Source organism: Mustelus asterias, chromosome 28, assembly GCF_964213995.1.
Source record: "Mustelus asterias chromosome 28, sMusAst1.hap1.1, whole genome shotgun sequence".
Taxonomy (NCBI): Eukaryota; Metazoa; Chordata; class Chondrichthyes; order Carcharhiniformes; family Triakidae; genus Mustelus; species Mustelus asterias.
Genome location: NC_135828.1, coordinates 9,113,845 through 9,136,382, shown reverse-complemented (window position 1 = coordinate 9,136,382; position 22,538 = coordinate 9,113,845). Strand labels below are relative to the sequence as shown.

Sequence of the window (22,538 nt, the reverse complement as noted above, 5' to 3'; positions counted from 1 at the left end):
GGCATAGATGTTAAAAGGATGGACTTTTGAGAGTGGCGTCTGAAACATCAGCATTGTCCTTGTTCTCCTCAGGTACCACAGCTTTGCACTTTTTCCTGTCCTTGCATCCTGGAGTCACGAGTAATTACCCCAGCCCGGTCACCTACGAGGAGATTCAGTTCTTCAATGGAGCCAATTATCACAAAGGGATTGACTGGTACGACTCCTGTTAACTTCAGCCTATTCAATTCTGGTCAGTTTTATGTGCGCAAGTGTCTTGGAGGCATTGGAACTTTCTAAACTGTGTTTTCACACCAGCAAATAGTGGAACAGCTCTGTCACAAACAGCCGTTCATGTACAGTCTGTGGTCTCCGGACCTGTCTGTGTAAGGAGCCCCTGTAAATGTTGGAATGTTCCAGAAGAATACCCACAAGTGTTTAATGGCGTCTGGGATCCAACAGCAGGAACCCTGCCCTCAAAATCCTTCACGCTCGAGTAGACCTGATGTCTCCAGGTGGATGTGCCTGCAACTGAATGGCTCCCAAGTTCTGAGGATTCCCTCGCTAAGCCTCCCCATCACCTCTTCCCCACATTCCAAAGATGTGCGGGTTAGGTGGTATGGGCATGATAAATTGCCTCTTGGTGTCAGGGGGGGCGAGCAGAGTAAATATGTGGGGATGGGGCCTGGGTGGGATTGTTGTCAGTGCAGGCTTGATGGGCCGAATGGCCTCCTTCTGCACTGTAGGGATTCTACGAAGATCTACCTCTCTGACCATGGTTTTGGTCACCTGTCCTAATATCTCCCTGTGTGTCTTGGTGTCCAACGTTATCTGATAACTGCTTCTGTGAAGCACTTTGGGATGTTTTTCCAAATTAAAGGTGCTATACAAACGCAAACTCAATGTCATTATTCTACAGTCTTGGCTGCGTGTGAGAGAAAGAACCAATATCACACTGGGCAGGTTCCTAGACCCCACCCTGAGGGTGAGGGGGGATTGGTCTATTTGTCACTCTGCTCTCAAAGTCTGGCTCCTATTTTCAGGTACATGGAGTTCTTCCCGATCCCGTCAAACGCCAGCACGGACTTCATGTTTGAGAAGAGCGCCAATTACTTTGAATCGGAGGTGGTCCCCAAGAGGGCGATGGCATTGTTGCCCCGAGCAAAGATCATCGCCATCCTGATCAACCCAGCGGAACGGGCCTACTCCTGGTACCAGGTTGGTGCTGCCTTCTCCACCATAAGACGTGTGGGCGCTTGCCGATGTACAGTAGACAGCTGGTCCCTTTCTAGATGTTTGAGTAACATCTCAAGTTCCTGTCTTGTTTCTCAAGTTTCTCCATGAGTTACTCTTCTCTCTCTCTCTGTAACCCCCTCTAGTCCCAAAACCTTACCAAGGTCTCTCTCTCTTCCTCCAATTCTGGTCTCTTGTACATCCCTGGTTTCCTTCGTTCCATCATCGGAGAGTTGTTGGAATCTGGAATTCCCACCCTCAGACCTCTCTCCATTTCCTCCTCTGAGACACCCCATCTCTTTGCCACGTTTTCAGTTATCGATCCTAATATCTCCTCACGTGAACCTTGGGATGTTTTGTGTTGAAGGGGCTATATCAATGCGAGTTGTTGTTGATCCAAAATGTGGACACAAGCCAACAGAGTTTTGGATTTTTTGATTTTGATTCTTGATGTATTAACATACAATGAAAAGTATTGTTTCTTGCGCGCGTACCAGACAAAGCATACCGTTTATAGAGTACATGGAGAGAATGAAAGGAGAGGGTGCAGAATATGGTGTTACAGTCATAGCTAGGGTGTAGAGAAAGATCAACTTAATGCAAGGTGGGTCCATTCAAAAGTCTGACAGCAGCAGGGAAGAAGCTGTTCTTGAGTCGGTTGGTACGTGACCTCAGACTTTTGTATCTTTTTCCCGACGGAAGAAGGTGGAAGAGAGAGTGTCCAGGGTGCATGGGGTCCTTGATTACGCTGGCTGCTTTTCTGAGGCAGTGGGAAGTGTAGACAGAGTCAATGGATGGAAGGCTGGTTTCCGTGATGGACTGGGCTTCATTCACGACCCTTTGTAGTTCCTTGCGGTCTTGGGCAGAGCAGGAGCCATACCAAGCTGTGATACAACCAGAAAGGATGCTTCCTATGGAGCATCTGTAAAGGTTGGTGGGAGTTGTAGCGGACATGCCAAATTTCCTTAGCCTCCTGAGAAAGTAGAGGCGTTGGTGGGGCTTTCTTAACTATAGCGTTAGCATGCGGGGACCAGGGCAGGTTGTTGGTGGTCTGGACACCTAAAAACTTGAAGCTCTCGACTATTTAATTAATGAATTAATAAAGCATGCAGAATGCTTATTAATCGGGGCAAGGCACCTGGTGAACTGTCCTTCCACCGTAATGGGGAAGGTAGAAATAGTGGGAGATTCGGAGCAGGTCAGTTGACTGTCAGAGTCTGTGTGAGAAATTGGAGGAGCATTTCAATTCCAACTCCCCCTGTAACTGAAGTTATTTTTATTGATTTACACGCACACACTTTTAGCTCTGTAGCTGTTCTTTCTCCCCGGACTGAAATGTCAGCCAGAATTAAAATCATTCAGGAGTGGATATATAAACTACTGGTTGCTGTTGTGTAGCCCATGGAACATAGGAAATAGGAGTAGGATAGGCCATTCGGCCCATCAAGCTTGCTCCGCCATTCGGCCGAATCATGGCTGAAACTCTGACCTCAACGCCATTTACCCACACCATCCCCGTATCCCTTATCATCTTTCATAGCTTAAAATCTACCTTGAACACTCGGTGACTGAGCCTCCAACCCTCTGAGGTAGAGAATTCCAAAGATTCGTCACCCTCTGAGTGAAGAAATTCCCCCTCCTCTCCGCCTTAAATTGCTGACCTCTTATTCTCAGACTGTCCCCCCTGGTTCTAGTTCCTCCCTCCGCCACCCCCCCCCCCCCCCCCCCCCCGCCCCCCCACCACCAGCCCGGGCCTACTCTCCCAAGCGGCCCAAGATAACACCCTCCATTTCTGTTTCTCTCTCTCTCCACTCCGTCGAGTGCCTTTATTGTTTGGAACACTTCGAATGAACTGACCCCTCCATCTTCTAAACTCAAGAATTCCTTTCTCTTCCACACCCAGCAGGGATGAGGGATTTGCAAAGTTGAGTCATCATGAGTTTAACAGTGCAACTTTAAGATCAAAACCGGTGTTGCCTCAGGGGGAGGAACATCAGGGAGACCATTCAGCCCTCTGAGTCTGTTCCGTCTTCCGGTTAGATCATGGCCGATCAGTCTCTGATTTCCCTCCCACCCCCGCCATGGTAACCTTGCCGAAACAAAAGGCTTATTGGTCGCTGTCTCTCGGTCGGTCGCAGTGTACGTCTCACAGAATGTTGACCTGTTGGTTTTTTTCCCACAGCACCAGAGAGCTCACCACGATTCGGCAGCCCTGAACTACACCTTCTACCAGGTGATCACCGCCGGACCGGACTCCCCGAGAGAGCTTCGTATTCTGAAGAACCGCTGCTTGGTCCCTGGCTGGTACGCCACCCACATTGAGCGGTGGTTAACGTACTACCAACCTACTCAGGTACGCCTCGCTTCCATTGTCATCCGTGGCTCAGTGGGTAGTGTTCTTGCCTCTAGAGTCAAAGAGTTGTGGGTTCAAATCCCACCTCAGCGACTGGTACACAATCTGAGCTGGCACTCCACTGCAGCGCTGAGGGAAAGCTACACTGTTGGAGCAGCCATCTTTCAGATCAGTTGTTAAACTGAGGCCTATCTGCATCAGTAGGCATGAAAGATCTTCATGGCACCATTTTAAAAAGAGCGGGGGAGTTCTCCTTTCTTGTCGTGGCCAACAATGATCCCTCCAGTAACACAAAGTGAGGGTGCAAAATCCTGGAGGTATGCTGCATTGTTGGAGGTACCAGGATAGTATGATACACAAGGAAACGATCTGTTGTGTGGTGGATGTACCAAAGATAGGAAGTGCAAAGAGCCTTCACTTTCCCTACTACCCCTGAATAATTAAAACGAAATACAGCAATGACAATAGTGACCCCACACTCCAAGAGGGGCAGGCTGAATTACAACGCCGGAGATCTCTGATCTCCGACCCACCCTCCCATCAAGTGGGACCACCCACTCTGAAATGGGTTGGGGGTGGGGGGGATTGATAAATTGATGTTATATTCTCCACTGAGGCCCTCTAACTGCCCTCCACTGCTCTTCCTGAGATGTGAGTCATGGCAAGTGATGAATAAATAATCACAAAATAAAGATTTGTCTACTGTTGGATGTGATTCCGCGATTGGGCAGCACTTATTGAACAATCCTGAGTGTGCTGATAGCCACACTAACAACCAATTTGAACTAGTCAGTCAAGCCCATGAAGTTGGTCATTGACTGCTTGCAACTTACGTCCACACGCAAGGGCTTGTAGTCTGCAAACAAAGCAAATATGTTCAAACCTTGCATCTTTTTTGAATTTCCCGGGCACATGGGGAGCCTATAGTTCCCTACTGCTTTCTCCATGGCAACACCCTAGCCAATCAGAGCCAACCCACTATATCAATTGTTGGGATTGTTTGAAATTTGGTATTCTTGCATTTCTCCTGATGAGCGCAAGAGCAAAAATCTTCAGCGACCTGTCTCTCTCTGCGCGGTGGCACAGTGGGTTAGCACTGCTGCCTCACAGCCGCCAGGGACCCGGGTTCGATTCCCAGCTTGGGTCACTGTCTGTGTGGAGTCTGCACGTTCTCCCCCGTGTCTGCGTGGGTTTCCTCCGGGTGCTCCATTTTCCTCCCACAGTCCAAAAGACGTGCTGGTTAGATGCATTGGCCGTGCTAAATTCTCCCTCAGTGTACCCGAACAGGCGCCGGAGTGTGGCGACTAGGGGATTTTCACAGTAACTTCATTGCAGTGTTAATGTAAGCCTTGTGACACTAATAAATAAAAATTTCAATGACAAAAAAATCTCATTTAAAAGGCTTCTTTCTTCTTTCCTCTCAGTTCCTCATTGTCAATGGCTTACAGTTACGTACCAACCCTGTGGCTGTCATGGAGGGTGTGCAGAAATTCCTTGGTGTTACTCCTCATTTCAACTACACTCAGGCTCTGATGTAAGTATTTCCATCAATTTCCTTTTCCATTCGTTGGAAGAGTAACTCATGGCTTCCATGATTCTGTCCTTTGTGTCTCTGTTGTGCCTATCAACGTATAGGAACCATTCAGCCCATCGAGCCTGCTCCACCATTCAGTAAGGTGCTCTGATAACCGCTCCGACTCCACTTTCCTGCCTGCGCCCCCTTGTCGATCAAAATCTGACTAACTCAACCTTCAATATATTCGATGACCACTGCTCTCTGTGGAAGAGAATTCCAAACAAGTAATGACCCCGAGAGAAGAAATTCCTCCTGATCTCCATCGTAAATGGGAGACCCCTTATTTTGAATCTGTCCCACCCTTCTAGATTCCCCCCTGAGAGAAAATCTCCTCCCTGCATCCACCCTGGTAATCTCCCATCCCACCCACCAGTATTTTTGCAGTAAGATCCTCTCTCATTTTTCCAAACTCCCCGGAGTATGGGCTCAATGGGACAACCCCTTCATCCCAGGAGTCAGCCGAGTCAACCTTCTCTGAACTCCAATGCTAGTATACCCCTCCTTAAGCAAGCAGACCAAAACTGTACTCAATATTCCAAATGCGATTGCATCTTGTACTGCGTATTGATTCAGTGGTTAGCATTTGATTTGATTTATTATTGTCACGTATTACCATACAGTGAAAAGTATTGTTTCTTGCGTGCTATACAGACAAAGCATACCATTCATAGAGAAGGAGAGGGTGCAGAATGTAGTGTTACAGTCATAGCTAAGGTGTAGAGAAAGATCAACTTAATGCAAGGTAAGTCCATTCAAAAGTCTGACAGCAGCAGGGAAGAAGCTGTTCTTGAGTCGGTTGGAATGTGACCTCAGACTTTTGTATCTTTTTCCTGAAGGAAGGTGGAAGAATGTCTGGGGTGCGTGGGGTCCTTAATTATGCTGGCTGCTTTGCCGAGGCAGCGGGAAGTGTAGACAGAGTCAATGGATGGGAGGCTGGTTTGCGTGATAGATTGGGCTACATTCACAACCTTTTGTAGATCCTTGCGGTCTTGGGCAGAGCAGGAGCCATACCAAGCTGTGATACAACCAGAAAAAATGCTTTCTATGATGCATCTGTAAAAGTTGGTGAGAGTCGTAGCTGACGTGCCATATTTCCTTAGTCTTCTGAGAAAGTAGAGACGTTGGTGGGTTTTCTTAATTATAGTGTCACTATGCCGAACAGCTTCTTCCCTGCTGCTGTCAGACTTTTGAATGGACTTACCTTGCATTAAGTTGATCTTTCTCTACACCCTAGCTATGACTGTAACACTACATTCTGCACTCTCTCGTTTCCTTCTCTATGAACGGTATGTTTTCTGTAAAGCGCGCAAGAAGCAATACTTTTCACTGTATGTTAATACATGTGACAATAATAAATCAAATCAAATCAAAATGCTTTTTAGAATTGCTATAGTGCAAAAGGAAGCCATTTGGCACATCGAGTCTGCACCGACTCTCTGTCAGAGCACCTTACCCAGGCCCTATCCCCGTAACCCCACATATTTACCCTAATTCCCCTAACCTTTGGGCACTAAGGGGCAATTTAGCATGGCCAGTCCACCTAACCTGCACACCTTTGGACTGTGGGAGGAAACCCACGCAGAAATGGGCAGAAGTGCAGACTCCACACACACAGTGACCTAAGGTCGGAATTGAACCCGGGTCCCTGGCGCTGTGAGGCAGCAGTGTTTGCCACCATGCCGCCCAGCGGTGGGACAAGTCCAGCACATGGGGAGGGGCGGGGGGATGACTATAACCTTGAAATTTGAGTCAGGTTGTTCAAGGGTGATGTCAGGGGACACACTTTTACCCAAAGGGTATTGGAAATCCGAAGGGCGATTCTCTTTATTGACACGTGGACTTTTGGGCACTGCTGTGATTGAAGGGGAGCTGTGCAGGTGTTTACTTGGGATGGATTGGCTGAATGACTTTCCTCCATCTTGTTGAAGAAGCCAGGTGGCTCTCAGAATGTAATCTGCAGTTCTCAAGTCAGATTGTACCTTTTCTAAAGTGTGTTTTGTGGTTAAAAGTCCAGCTTCTAAGAACCACTTCTTGTCCACTCCAGGTATGATGACAACAAGAATTTCTGGTGTCAGATGGTGGAAGGTGGCAAGTCAAAGTGCTTGGGCAAGAGCAAAGGAAGGAAATATCCAGAAATGGATTCATCGGTGAGTGTGGACATCTTCAAAGCCTTGCTCACACTGCCAGCAAATCATAGAAACATAGAAGATAGGAGCAGGAGGAGGCCATTCGGCCCTTTGAGCCTGCTCCGCCATTCATCACGATCATGGCTGATCGTCCAACTCAATAGCCTAATCCTGCTTTCTCCCCATAACCTTTGATCCCATTCAGCCAACTGCTCTATCCAGCCGCCTCTTGAATACATTCAATGTTTTGGCATCAACTACTTCCTGTGGGAATGAATTCCACAGGCTCATCACTCTTTGGGTGAAGAAATGTCGTCTGATCTCTGTCCTAAATGGTCTACCCCGAATCCTCAGACTGTGACCCCTGGTTCTGAACACTCCCACCATCGGGAACATCCTCCCTGCGTCTACCCTGTCTAGTCCTGTTGGAATCAATCATCTCCTCTGCATTGTCATTTGTGGAGAACAAAACATTATAGTGTTGGATTCCTAAAACATCCATCAGACTCCCAATGTCATTAAAAACAGAACTCAGTTAATTCAGTCACATGACCTAGGGCCCTGCTTCTCCTCGCTTGCCAATCCATGCTTCTACAACTTATAGCCATAAATACAGACCTTGCTGTGATCAATTGCTCTGTGTTTGATTCTAAAAGGCTGGTAACATCTGTGCTTGCTTGATTGGTTAAGCCTGGGCGTTGACTCGGAGCGAAGTAGACAGTCAGGCTTTTGGAAGCTGAAGCATGGCGTAGCCATTGTAAAAGCTCTAGGTTCCTGCACACTTTCCTGCATTGCTGAGGAACATCCAATAAATCGGGTGGGATTTTTCAGCCCCGCTGCGCTGGTCGAGTAGCAGGGTGGGAAATATGAGCGAGAGACAGAAGCTTGGGTTTGCGCCTCGTGATATTTATTAACTGATTTTAATATCATTCGTGAGCCCAGGCCCACTTAGCTTTCCGACCTAGCCAGTGGGACCAGAGGCCATTAAAGTCCCCTGGGTGGATGGGGGCAGGGGTGGGCAGTGCCAGCCTGGCACCACCCACCAAGCAGTGCCAAGGGGACGGGGCCTGACAGAGGAGGTGTGGGTTGAGGCTGGCAATGAGGGGACCAGCAATCGGGGGTTGAGACCGGGGGTGGGTGGGGGTTGACGGATCTCCCCTACAATATGTACACTTATCCACAGTATATTGGAGATCAGGGCACATGCCTACCAGTCTGCAGCCGGCTTCCCAGCATGAATAGGCTCCGCCCACACCCCCAGCTGGCGGGACTCAGATTATGGCCTCTGTATTTGCACAGGGATGTAAACTCGCTGGAAAAACAGGCAAGTCCCGACACTTTATGGGCAGAATTTTCTCAGAAAATTCTGCCCATAAACTATGGAACAAACTCCCCTTCTGCATCTCCATCAGTGGCAGAGTCATTAACCACCTGGGCCCAATCTCTTTTGTGAGCCCATTCCTTGAGTACTCACTCCCCTGCCCTGCTCACTACCTGACTTTGCATCTTGCAATGCACCATATTAAAGGTGTTACCCAAATGCTAACTATTTATTGTTTGATGGTGATGATATTTAATGTGACGATGTGGTTCTGTTTTATCAGGTAAGGCTTTGTCCAGTTCAGGGAAGGGAGACCCTCTCAGACTAACCCTTGCTTTTGTTTCTTTCCCCCTCCTTAGTCACGAACATTCCTGACCAATTACTACAGGGAGCATAATGTTGAATTATCAAAGCAGCTAAACAAATTGGGACAGTCCCTGCCCAGTTGGCTGAGAGAGGAACTACAACACAGCAGCTGGAGCTGAAGAGTGAAGGGTGTGGTCAGTTTTGCCATCACTCTTGGGACGCCTTCATGCCGACTCACCTCTCTTCCATTTTACCAACTCCACCTCGTGACGCAAGCCAGCGTGTTCAAGCAGGAATGGAATTTGACGCGATTCCAGGCTCCTGCAGACCCAATCCGCAAGGGGGCTTGGCCTATCAACGAAACCCGAGCTTCGAGCCGGCTTTGCAGGACGCAGGAGCACGCTGGGATGTCAAACCCTGGTGAACACTGGAACCAGTGTTGGTGGCCGCCTTGGACCTTCCCCCCCCCCCCCCACAAAACACTGGAAACCTCCTTCAAGAAACTGCCCCCCCCTAATCCTCGTAGTGTTGACGTGTATCTTCGTGTCAAACCGTGGAATGATCATTACATCAGCTGCTTTTTGCAATGGTAGTGTCCTGTCCACTAAAACATTGACATTGGTGGGATTAGTTTAGTCCCTGCACCGTTTGTTAACACTGCTGTACGCCAGGAACTAATCATGTGCATACCAATTAATTACTAAACGTGTACATAATTCCCTCCCCGAGGCAATAATTTTCAGCTACAATCCAGAGAAACGGGCATGTGTGCCACGACAACAGAACAGGGGGAACACCCCCCTCCCTGCCCTTGTTCCTCAGATAGTTACCTCAAATTGTTCATAATGTCCCCCCACCCTTCGTACGTCATTGGAAAATGGCATTTGAGAAATGTGTAACTTTTTGTTTTTAACAAAAAAAAGGATAATCCGCGTTGGTGTGAAAAATGTCACCTTGCTTACGCGTGGGCTGTTAAAAAGTTACTTGTATACAAAAAGGGGCAACTCCGGCCCACGGTTTTTAAGTGGGCTAAAGTGAGGATCTCAGCTTTCGTTTGTCTCAGTGTCAGAAAGCGCCCCCTCCCCACCCCCTTATCCCTCCACCTCACAGTACGTTTCACCTATTGTGTCATTCACATTGAATGATGTTATTGGAGAATTTTACTCTCGAAAGGCTGAACATATTTTCTGAGACGTGACATATACAGTGGATTGAGTTTTTCTTTTTCCCTTTTTGTTTTTCTCCTGTGTAAATTTTGTGGTTGATGTGATGATGTACTTTGCAAAGGCCTTTTAAAAAAAAAACCTCTTCTCCATGACACCCCCCCCCCGGGCAAAATGACAGTGTACGCAAACCATCTAGCCTAATCTGAGGTGCCTGGAATTCCTCTCTCAACTGTGAAGTGAAGCCAAAATCAATTTAACTTTCGTATTGCCAGTAACTTAAGCATCTCCATTTCAAAAAAAAAACCAAGCATTTAATATAGGGCCTTTTACAAGCAGAGTACTGCGTTTTTTTTGTGTACTTTAATCAAAAATAATTGTGTATGTATTCAACACAGCACAGAATGGTTGGATAATAAAGGTTTTTTTTTTGTCAACAGAACTACCCACACAAAACATTCATGCAAGTTTTCCTAGCACAGACAGCGTCAGTACTACCTGTGTGGCAGAGGGGGTGGGGGGGACGGGGGAGAGAATCGAACGCAAGAACGGGATTTTAAAATATTAACATTACGGGAAGGAAGACGGAAAACGCACAGGGAGGGAGTCAGTGCAGAAACCTACAGAAGCCGATCCGTAACACTGAAAAATGTGTCAAAGCTTTTAACTATCCCAGTGGCACTGGAATCTGAATATATAATTCTCTTAAACAATTGAAAACCTTTTTTTTTTCTGAAAAAACATTAATATTGAGGAAACGAAGGCCCCCCCCCCCCAAAAAAAAGAGAAATTCTGATAAATAAAAGCCACAGCGTGGGTGGACCTCCCTCCCTGCCACAGCGAGGTCGCTGTCCCATCACGGGGCTAAGTTGTCCACTGACCCAGCTGCAGCACACTCATTTTGTTATAAACACACGGTTGAAGACATGTACATGAATAATAACTACCTCATACAAAAGTTTCTTTTTGTGTGTGTGTGTTGGAGGGGGGGGGGGGGGGGGGAAACTGAAGGAAGAAAGGGAGGAAGATTGTGAAATCCGGCGATAGTTCACAAGACAGACAACCCCTCTTCCACCCCCCACCCCACCCCAAAAAAAAAACCATTGTGGCTTCAACATTTAAAACCTTATTTTTTTTAAAGGAGGAATGTAGCAGTAAAGAGTACAGGAAGAGTGGTTTAAAAAGAGGAGGGGCGGGGAGATAATATTAAACCTAAATCTGCACAAACTAACAGACATCAAGGGGAAAAGGTCGCCATTTCCAATGAGATTCTTTGCCACAAGTCCTTCGTTTGACCCTTTGCACGTTTTAAATTCTGAAGTATCTCGTTGAACTGCATCATTCCCACTGGCGTTAAGCAGAAGGCGCTGCGTGCACTCCGGATGATGTTTACAAAATCGTCGTAGTCTGCTGGTGCAATGTGGTACAGTCTGTACTGGATGCACTGCGGAGAGAGGAGATAGGTAGGTTCTTGAAAAAGGCCACAGGCAAAACACAACAACACATACCAGGCAGTCAACTTGGAAAGCAACATACCCTAGTGGTACAAGAGGCAGCCATCTTGCCTTGGACAGGAGCTGTGTTAATGGTGCAGAAGGCAGCCATCTTGCCTCTTTGATAGGAGCAATCCCATTAGTCTCGCTATTTTCCTACTGCCCTTCAAAGTTTTCCTTTCCAAATATTTAACCAATTCGCTTTGGAAAGTTACTATTGAATCTGCTTCCACTACCCTCTGCATTCCATATTATAAGAAGTTGCATAAAACAATTTCTGTTCCATCTCTGGGGTCTTTTGCCAATTAACTCCCCTGAACTATCAGGCATTAAAAATACTCATTATCCTAGAATTTGAATGGACGGTAGGCTAAAGCTGAAGAAAATACATATGAGAGATCGGGACTAGGCCATTCGGCCCTTGTTGTCTGCTTCAGCATTCAATACAGTCTTGGTTCATCACCCTCCCAACCTGTATAGTACAAACAAGGCCATTAATAAACCTTTTCCCATTTGTAAAATTCACATCGAAGGAGTTACTGACAAAAGAACAAGTAAAATGCCACCTTGCAGAATCATAGAATCCCTACAGTGCAGAAGGAGGCCATTCAGCCCATCGAGTCTGCACCGACCACAATCCCACCCAGGCCCTATCCCCGTAACTCCATGGATTTACCCTGCTACTAAGGGGGCAGTTTAGCATGGCCAATCCACCTAACCCGCACATCTTTGGACTGTGGGAGGAAACCGGAGCACCCGGAGGAAACCCACGCAGAGACAGGGAGAACGTGCAAACTCCACACAGACAGTGAGTGACCCAAGCCGGGAATCGAACCCGGGTCCCTGGTGCTGTGAGGCAGCAGTGCTAACCACTTTGCCACCCCAACAATGGTCAAATAAGACAGATCCCCCCCCACCCCCCACAAGCACAGAAAACGCCCGCAATATAATGAAGCATTTGCTATTCACCAGAACTCACTGGTTGCAGTAATGGAACTGGTCAAATTTCAATTAAATCGTACAGGAATTCAGAGACGGTTCTGGAGTTCATGGGAGCGAGCAGCAGGCTGGGTTTTGTTGACAAGTACAGAAACTGCATGGGACAGACAGAATTTAAATTTCCGTCCAAAAATCTCAGCTGTTGGTCGCAGCTTCCATTGTTTGCGAATCCGCCAATTTCTGCAAAACCAGATTTGTTCATTTGCAAGTGAAACCCAAAGCCACAATTACTCATTGTAACACTTTCCCTATCCCACTGTGGTCAATTACACTGTACCCAGGGGGGCGGGACAGTGGTTAGCACTGCTGCCTCGCAGCGCCAGAGACCTGGGTTCGATTCCCGGCTTGGGTCACTGTCTGTGCGGTGACTGCATGTTCTCCCCGTGTCTGCGTGGATTTCCTCAGGTGCCCTGAATTCCCTCCTCAGTTCGAAAGACGTGCTGGTTAGGTGCATTGGCCATGCTAAATTCTCCCTCAGTGTAACCCGAACAGAAGGGCGGCATGGTAACACAGTGGTTAGCACTGCTGCTTCACAGCTCCAGGGACCTGGGTTCGATTCCCGGCTTGGGTCACTGTCTATGTGGAGTTTGCACATTCTCCCTGTGTCTGCGTGGGTTTCCTCCCACAGTCCAAAGATGTGTGGGTTAGGTTTATTGGCCATGCTAAAAATTGTCCCTTAGAGTCCTGAGATGCGTAGGTTAGAGGGATTAACGGGTAAATATGTGGGGATATGGGGGTAGGGCTTGGGTGGAATTGTGGTCGGTGCAGACACGATGGGCCAAATGGCCTCTTTCTGCACTGTAGGGTTTCTATGAGTGTGGCGACAAGGGGATTTTCACAGTAACTTCATTAAAGTGTTAATATAAGCCTTACTTGTGACACTAATAAATAAACTTTAAGAACTGTTACAAGAACTTTGCCTTCAACAAGCAATACAATGAAAAACTCTGGCACCTCCAGGATACGTTTTTAAGACTTCAAGTCTGTGCACATTTATCTACAAAACCGTCCACCGCCACATCTTTGTCAAGATTTGTGCATCAACTTTCTCTGTTAACGACCGTGTCCACTTTTCTAAAATGGGCAGGGAGAAAGAGCCTCTGTAAACTGGCCTTGCTGTGCCTCCCATGCCATTGGTGTGCCTCTAGAATATCATTAGCTTTGCAGTTGGAATTCAGAAATAGTCCTGGTACCCCAGCCTGCCCCACTTCCCAAACAGCTTCAACATTTCCCTAAGATCGTAAGAAAGAGGAACCGGAGTGGGCCCATCAGCCGGCAAGGTCACAGCTGATCCGATTGTGGTCCTAACTCCTCTTTTCTGCACCCCTCCCCCAGACATTCCCTGTAAGGTCAGTTTGAGTGGTGCTCCAGCCATTGCCCATCAGAACGGCACGCCATATTCTAAAGGTCTCAAACTAACGATTCCGATACTGTGCCAATCCCAAACTGCTCTCCTCCACTGTGACACTGTCACTATTGCAATCGCTGCGTTTCCAACATCAACACAATGGGCCAAATGGCCTCCTTCTGAGTTATAAATGTCTCTAGAATTGAACCATCGAATAGAATCCCTACGGTGCAGGAGGAGGCCATTTGGTCCATCGAGTCCGCACCAACTCTCCGAAAGAGCATTCTACCCCCTGCACTATCCCCGTAACCTTGTGCATTTGCCACGACCAATTCGCCTAACCCGCACATCTTTGGATTGTGAGAAGAAGGTATTTGCTACCAAATAAACCTGTTGGGACTTTAACCTGGTGTTGTTAGAACTCTCACTGTGTTCACCCCAGTCCAACGCCGGCATCTCCGCATTGTGAGAAGAAAGCAGAGCGCCCGGAGGAAACCCACGCAGACACGGGGAGAACGTGCAAACTCCACCTAGACAGTCACCCAAGGCTGGAATTGAACCCAGGTCCCTGGCGCTGTGAGGCAGCAGTGCTAACCACTGTGTCACCCCGATACTTAAGCTGTGTGGATGGGGTGTCAACCAAGCGGACTGCTTTATCCTCCTACACTAGCGAGAACTACACTTAGTCTCAACATCCCTACTGCAAATATTTATTTATTTATTAGTGTCACAAGTAGGCTTACATTAACACTGAAATGAAGTTACTGTGAAAATCCCCTAGTCGCCCACACTCCGGCGCCTGTTCGGGTACACCGAGAATTTAGCACGGCCAATGCACCTGACCAGCACGTCTTTCGGACTGTGGGAGGAAACCGGAGCACCCGAAGGAAACCCACGCAGACACGGGGAGAATGTGCAAAAGTCCACACAGACAGTGACCCAAGCCGGGAATCGAACCCCGGGTCCCTGGCGCTGTGAGGCAGCAGTGCTAACCACTGTGCCATCCTCACCATAGCAATTTGCCAAGTAAAATATGTATTTCTACATGAAAGGTTACTCATTCAGTTAGTATTAATTTTACCTGCATATATGCTTGCTGGCATCTCTGAACAAGCTGGTGGAACGCAGGGGTTCGAAGGTGAGCATGGACATGAGCAGGATTAAGGCGTTGGAGGGCCTCCATGATTATCTCCTGTAGTACAAACGGACTCAACACTCCTTTGGCCGCACCCATGCAGAACTGGTAGACATAGTTCACACCTGGTGACATAAAAGAGACAAAAGAACGCGTCTCAAGAATGCTGAACCGGCAGTCCAGGCACGCACCGCTGCGACAAAGGAGGGTTAAGATGAACCTCAGTTGGCTGGATGGCTGGTTTGTGATGCCACCACCGCGAGTTCAATTCCCGCACTGGCTGAGGTTATTCTCAGCCTTGCCCCTCGCCTGAGGTGTGGTGACAATCAGGTTAAATAACCACCAGTCAGCTCTCCCCCTCAAAGGGCACGGGCACGGTAAGGAGTCTCACAACATTGGGTGAAAATCCAACAGGTTTATCTGGAATCACGAGCTTTCGGAGCGCTGCTCCTTCATCAGGTCCTTCCCGAGGAAGGGAAGCTGGTGATTCCAAATAACCCTGTTGGACTTTACCCCTGGTGTTGTGAGACTTCTTATCATGCCAATCCAACGCCGGCATCTCCACATCGAAGGGGAGAGCAGCCCATGGTCATCTGGGCCTATGGCGACTTTAAAATGATGCTCAGTTGCCTACACTAGCCTGGCAATGTTCTTAAGCATTTTATTAGCTTAAAAACTTTCCAATATCGCATTCAATAAACTTAGCTTTACACCCAATGGCCATATAGCCAGTCTGTGGGATTTATTAAAAGAAAAGTCATCTTTATTAAATACAATGGAATTTGCAAGAGAATGGATCACCAGGACTAATTCACCAGGTCGATTCTCCCAGTTTCCCATTGCTCCCATGTTGATGGTCCACCCCTTACACAGAACTCACACTTAGAATCATCCACCCAGAATTGTTCTTCAAACTACTTTTGTCACCGAGGATTTTGTTCCTCTCCTGCTCCTTCCCGGGTGGACAGCTTCCAAATCTGTCCCCCATCCCAATGTCCTTCTGTAACCAGTTCGAAACTCTGAATCAGACAGCAGCGGGGGGGAAGGCCATTCAGCCCGTCCTTCTGTGCTGGCTGTTCGAGAGACCTTTCCAATTAGTCCCAGTCCCCTGACCCTTTTTGCCCCGTCGCCCTGTAAATCTCTCCCTTGCAGTCAGAGTGTGGGAGGTGGCTCAGTGTAGGAGGTGCTACTTACAGTGTAGGAGATGCTACACTCTTCCCCAGCCTGTTCAAAAATCAGTCAACTTGGCTCAATCTCGCCTGCAATGACTGGCTGAGCGACAAATTCACTGAAGGGAGGCAGGTGGGCGAAACAGGGGTGCAAATTCACTGAAGGGAGGCAGGTGGGCGAAACAGGGGCCCAGCCCACTCATCTCAACATCAGCCAACTGAAGAAGCCTAGGTCGGAGATTTACCGCCCCGCCTGCCACGGGAATCGGAGTGGGCGAGGGGTGGACAATTGGTCCGTTGACCTCGGGCAGGGTTATTTGGTTTCAGGACAAGCGAAGTTGTAAAACCCCGCCTCCTAGACTTGAACAGAGAGATTGAGGGGGCTTGGTGTGTGGACGGAAGGGAGTTGAATTTACCCAATTTTTTTTATTCATTCGTGGGACATGGGCATCGCTGGCTGGGCCAGCATTTATTGCCCATCCCTAGTTGCCCTTGGAGGGCAGTTGAGAGTCAACCACATTGCTGTGGCTCTGGAGTCACATGTAGGCCAGACCGGGTAAGGACGGCAGATTTCCTTCCCTAAAGGGCACTAGTGAACCAGATGGGTTTTTCCGACAATCGACAATGGTTTCGTGGTCATCAGTAGATTCTTAATTCCAGATATTTTTTATTGCATTCAAATTCCATCAGCTGTCGTGGCGGGATTCGAACCCGTGTCCCCAGAACATTAGCTGAGTTTCTGGTTTAATAGTCTAGCGATAATGCCATTAGCTCATTGCCTCCCCTTACGATATATATCTTCACGGGGAGGGACGCAACGTGTGGGCAATGATGTTTGAGTAGAGGGTCAGGCTGAAGACTGAGGATAATGATTCACAACCATGTGTCAACAAACCTCGATAAAAACCATCACAGCCCCAAAATATCCTCCGAGTTGCCGAATTAACTGAGCCTGGGGATTATTCTTCAATAAACACTGAATAGCAAAGTATTTACACCACACAAAATCATTCAGACCAGGCAAGGCTATGCTGGTTTTGTTTTCAAACTGGGCAAATTAGTACAATCCTATTTTCTACTGACACCAGATTAACTAGTCTGGGCCCCTAAGGATAATAATCGGGACCATTTACATGATTGACACAATCCCAATCTGAGCTAGTTGGTGCGGCTCAGACCTTGGTGATAAGGTGTTGGGTTCTGGCCATCAGCATCTTATTGAGATTGCCACTTAACAATGCAGAGCGTAAGGGAGTGCTGCTTTGTCACAGGCTCCCTCTTTAGAGGAAACATTAAACACCAACTACAAGAGAGCACAGGTTTAAGATGAAGGTTTAAGAAGGTTGAAGATGAGAGGGGTTAAGTTTTAGTGCAGATGTGCGGGGAAAGTTTTCCACACAGAGGGTGGTGGGTGCCCGGAACGCACCGAGGGTGGTGGGTGCCCGGAACGCTCCGAGGGTGGTGGGTGCCCGGAACGCACCGAGGGTGGTGGGTGCCCGGAACACAGAGGGTGGTGGGTGCCCGGAACACAGAGGGTGGTGGGTGCCCGGAACACAGAGGGTGGTGGGTGCCCGGAACACAGAGGGTGGTGGGTGCCCGGAACACAGAGGGTGGTGGGTGCCCGGAACACAGAGGGTGGTGGGTGCCCGGAACACAGAGGGTGGTGGGTGCCCGGAACGCACCGAGGGTGGTGGGTGCCCGGAACGCACCAAGGGTGGTGGGTGCCTGGAACGCCCTGCCAGTGGAGGTGGTGGAAGCAGGCACCTTAGCAACATTCAAGGTGCATCTTGATAGACACAGGAACGGGAGGGGAACAGAGGGATAGAAACCATGTATCCGTGCAGGCTTGGTGGGCCGAAGGGCCTGTTCGTGTGCTGTCATGTTCTCTTTGTTCTTTAAGTTGATGGTAAATGGGTGAGACACTTCCTCAGGTGCATACAAAGGTTCCCTCGATCATATATTTTTCAGAACTAGGAGAATGGTGTTTTCCTCATTGGCCAATAATTAACCCCAACACCAGCAGAACAGATTAACTGGCCGTTCATTGCATTGCACCAACTGGGTTCATTTTAGCTTTATGCTCTTGTGCCCGAGGCCCTGTAGTTGCGTTTGTATTTTCCAATTCACAGCGCGTGTCCCAACCTATTTGTTTCAAAGGGTGTCCTTACCCAACCTCGTGGCTAATCCCAACAACCACTTCACATCCTCTGTGTAAGGTGGACTCCTTGAGAAGTAATTATTTGGGTGATCGTTGTGAGCTCTTCTGCCAAGCATTTCCAAAGCCAGCATCCCTGTAAAGAACAAAGGCAGCTTCAAAACCAGCACCGGACAATAAAACCTTCATTGAATCATGGAACCCCGACAGTGCAGAAGGAGGCCATTGGGTGGCACAGTAGCACAGTGGTTAGCACTGCTGCTTCACAGCTCCAGGGATCTGGGTTCAAATCCCCGGCCTGGGTCACTGCCCATGTGGGGTTTGCACATTTTCCCCATGTCAGTGTGGCCTTCCTCCGGGTGCTCCGGTTTCCTCCCACAGTCCAAAGATGTGCAGGTTAGGTGGACTAGCCATGCTAAATTGTCCATTAGTGTCAGGGGGATTAACAGGGTAAATATATGGGTTTACGGGAATGGGCCTGGATGGGATCGTTGTTGGTGCAGGCTCGATGGGCCAAATGGCCTCCTTCTGTTGGGATTCTATGATTTGGCCCAGGTTCAGCGGTCAGTCAAAATATTAGCCCCTATTTTTTAATTTTTCAACTTTTACCTACCCTCGAGCCCAAGCTCCTTTCTTTGGCAAGTTTCAACATGGTTCCCTGACATCTGCCAGACAAAATACTTTAGCCTGCATTGATAGGGAGTTTGAGTAAGAAAGTCTTGCTGCAATTTTATGGGGGTTTGGTGAGACCCCACCTCTGTACAATTTTGGTGTCCTTACGGATGGCACAGTGGTTAGCACTGCTGCCTCACAGCGCCAGGGACCTGGGTTCGATTCCCGGCTTGGGTCACTGTCTGCGCAGCACGTTCTGTGTGTCTGCGTGGGTTTCCTCCGGGTGCTCCGGTTTGCTCCCACAGTCATAAAGACATGCTGGTTAGATGCATTGACCTGAACAGGCGCCCGGAGTGTGGCGACTAGGGGAATTTCACAGTAACTTCATTGCAGTGTTAATGTAAGCCTTACCTGTGACTAATAAATAAACCTTTTACTCAAGGAAGGATATGGCAGCATAGTGGTTAGCACTGCTGCCTCACATGCCAGGGACCCACCTTGGGTGATGGTCTGTGTGGAGTTCTCCCCGTGTCTGCGTGGGTTTCCTCCGGGTGCTCCGGTTTCCTCCCACACTCCAAAAATGTGCGGATTAGGTGGTTTGGCCATACTAAAAAAATTGCCCCTTAATGTCAGGGGGGTTAGCAGGGTAAATATGTGGGGTTACGGGGATAGGGCCTGGGTGGGATTGTTGTCAGTGCGGTGCAGACTCGATGGGCCAAATGGCCTCCTTCTGTGCTGTAGGGATTCTATTCTTTCCTTTGACGGAGTGCAACAAAGGTTCACCAGGTTGACTCCTGAGATGAGAGGAATGTCCTGTGATCGGTGCACTGGCTGATGTTTATTCCTCAATCAACATCACTGAAATTGGTGTATCTTTACATCGCTGCCGCCTTCCCTATATCACCACAGGGACAGCACTTCACTGGCTGCAGAACGCAACGTCTCGGGGGTTGTGAAAGGCCTCTCGTCTCTTGTCAGTCCTTGCGTAATGTCGGATTATTTGCAAGTGCACTTACCAACCCTGTAAGCCGAATGCAGATAGTGCAGTCCCTGTGGACTGACAGGCTGCGAGTGCTGTTCATCTTCTGTAGGGAAGGTCGGGGCTACGATCGAGGGGCCTTGTGTCGTTAGGCTTGGAATTGATGCTCCTTGAACAGCCTGAAAAGTGGTTCCAGCCTGCACACTGGCAACTGGAGAGGGAGATGGAAAGAGAGAGCGGGAGACAACGTCAACCATTATATTCAACATATAACCAGGTATAATGCTACAATAAGTTAAAACTGCAACTAGATTAAATGCAACACATTTATTTCTTGAGTATTGTTCAAAAAAAATGACATGCCGTCGAAGCTTTTCATCTTGCACTCATCAGGACAAATTTGCAAGAATACCAAATCTCAAAGGCAACAACAATTAACATTGCATGAGAAGACAGTGCTGATAGGTTGGCAAGCGAACGCTGATAGGTGGAGGGGGTGGAGAATGCACTAGGGGATAGTTATCTGCCAAGCTTTGTTTAAATTCAAAGCAGGCAGATCAACTCCGACTGGTCAAAGCATTTCCATGAGGAATGAACCAGGGAATGATCGGCCCTAAAGCTTTTTAGTTGAGAAGGTGCAACGCATAAACAAGGGGCCGGATTCTCCAGCCGTTCCCGCCAGCGGGATTCGCTGGTCCCGCTGCAGTGAACGGAGCAAAGGACAGGGCCCTGTGTGCGACTATTTGCAGCTTCTAGCATGCGTACGTGAGCCACACAGTGATCCCAACTGATAATCTTAAATTGGTTGCCAGTGTAATTATTAACACAGTCCGGATTGTTCACTAAGTGCTGCCCAATCCAAAGCTCCAACAGCATGGTCTCTTCTTTTTCCAAGCAATACATTTCACACTTTTGTCAGTTCAGTTCTTCATAAATGGCAGGGGAGTAACTAAAAGCCCAGATGGACCATTCACTGTCTTACTTTCTCCAAGTGGTTGCTAGGTGTGATCAGACCTTAGCTCCAAGAATAACGTGGTGGAGTTTCCACCCAGGACACCAGGGAAAAATTACACCCAAAATGCCCAAATCTCGAGCCAAAATTCTCACGGAACCTGTGGAACGAAATCATTGGGGAGCCACCATAATAGAACATAAAGTGTTCCTTGATAGTTCTTAGTATCACAAGTAGGCTTACATTAACACTGCAATGAAGTTACTGTGGAAATTCCCGAGTTGCCACCTGTTCGGGTACACTGAGGGAGAATTTGGCATGGCCAATTCACCTAACCAGCGGCATCCTGACGCAGTTTTATTAAGACAGCGGAATATGAGGGTCTGTCACCAAAAAAGTCAAACATTTTTTAAGAGAGGCTGCGAAAAAACAGATATAAAAAAAAGAGCGAAAAAAGGTCAAAAGGTGAACTTTTCAATAGTTCCGATTAGTGTACGCTTTCTTGGTAAATCTAATTCTTTTGATACGGATGGATTTTTTCCACAACATGCACAGTATTCAAGAGGCGGCTGGATATAGCACTCGGAGCGAATGGGATCAAAGGTTATGGGGAGAAAGCAGGATCAGGCTGTTGAGTTGGACGATCAGCCATGATTGTGATGAATGGTGGAGCAGGCTCGAAGGGCCAAATGGCCTCCTCCAGCTCCTATCTTCTATATTTCTGTGCCTAAAGGTGGAAGCGTGCCTAAAGAAATTGGGCATCATTGGAAGAGGCTTGCTGAGCTTGTTTGATCTGCACCATCTCGCAGCTTCAACCTGGCGACGAGGCCGGTTTTTGTAGATCGTTCAGCTAAACTGAATCACGTAAAGGATCCCGGAATACACAAGCACAAGTGGTTTGGGGTCGTAATAGAAGGTCAAACTTGCTCGATCGTTTGCACGCGTTTGTCCAACTCCATCTTCCTGTGCCGCCAAAACCAGCGGAAACTGGAGCCTGGCGAGCTTGGAACCCGCTTCACAAATGCCAATCCCTAATTTGGGTGGCACAGTGGGTTAGCACTGCTGCCTCACAGCGCCAGGCACCCAGGTCCGATTCCCGGCTTGGGTCACTGTCTGTGCAGAGTCTGCACGTCCTCCCCGTTTCTGCATGGGTTTTCTCCCGGTGCTCCGGTTTCCTCCCAGAGTCTGAAAGATGTACTGGTTAGGGGGCATTGACCACGCTAAATTCTCCCTCAGTGTACCCGAACAGGCGCTGGAGTGTGGCGACTAGGGGATTTTCACAGTAACTTCAATGCAGTGTGAATGTAAGCCTACTAGTGACACTAATAAATAAACTTTAACTTTAATTTCCTTTTGGTTGAGATCAATTGTTGGATCTAGCCCAAGATGGGGATGCCATGCCTTATCCTGTCAGCTTGGATCATGTCTCTTTTGTTGGGACCATGAATTGGATTTTGAATTTGGTTTGTTGGAGCAAGCAAGCAATGGGTTTGGGTTTGCCTGGTCCATAATTGGAAAGCTGTCGGAATCTACACTGCTTTTGAATCCTTGTCAAAATCTCTGAAGCGAATGAAAGGAACACGTGGATTCTGTAGGGCTTAGAATAATGGGGAAGCTGTATTTAGAGAGACTTGCCAAT

At 48.2% G+C, this 22,538-nt stretch overlaps 2 protein-coding genes across 8 annotated transcripts in view; one reads left to right on the top strand and one right to left on the bottom strand.

The window, feature by feature from the left end:
* The window catches only part of ndst2a (N-deacetylase/N-sulfotransferase (heparan glucosaminyl) 2a), a 567,251-nt gene extending 556,752 nt beyond the window's left edge, over positions 1–10,499 (top strand). For all 6 annotated transcript variants that reach the window (XM_078199425.1, XM_078199429.1, XM_078199428.1 and 3 more), the window contains 6 exons: positions 73–196; positions 1,023–1,197; positions 3,395–3,565; positions 4,990–5,099; positions 7,186–7,288; positions 8,948–10,499. In XM_078199425.1, the coding sequence (XP_078055551.1) occupies positions 73–196; positions 1,023–1,197; positions 3,395–3,565; positions 4,990–5,099; positions 7,186–7,288; positions 8,948–9,073 (809 nt within the window). In that variant the 3' untranslated portion in view covers positions 9,074–10,499. The remainder of the gene's footprint in view (positions 1–72; positions 197–1,022; positions 1,198–3,394; positions 3,566–4,989; positions 5,100–7,185; positions 7,289–8,947) is intronic.
* The window catches only part of zswim8 (zinc finger, SWIM-type containing 8), a 201,096-nt gene continuing 188,910 nt past the window's right edge, over positions 10,353–22,538 (bottom strand). For both annotated transcript variants that reach the window (XM_078199386.1, XM_078199387.1), the window contains exons 24-27: positions 19,985–20,158; positions 18,370–18,492; positions 14,979–15,157; positions 10,353–11,501 (exon numbers count right to left, since the gene is read on the bottom strand). In XM_078199386.1, the coding sequence (XP_078055512.1) occupies positions 11,295–11,501; positions 14,979–15,157; positions 18,370–18,492; positions 19,985–20,158 (683 nt within the window). In that variant the 3' untranslated portion in view covers positions 10,353–11,294. The remainder of the gene's footprint in view (positions 11,502–14,978; positions 15,158–18,369; positions 18,493–19,984; positions 20,159–22,538) is intronic.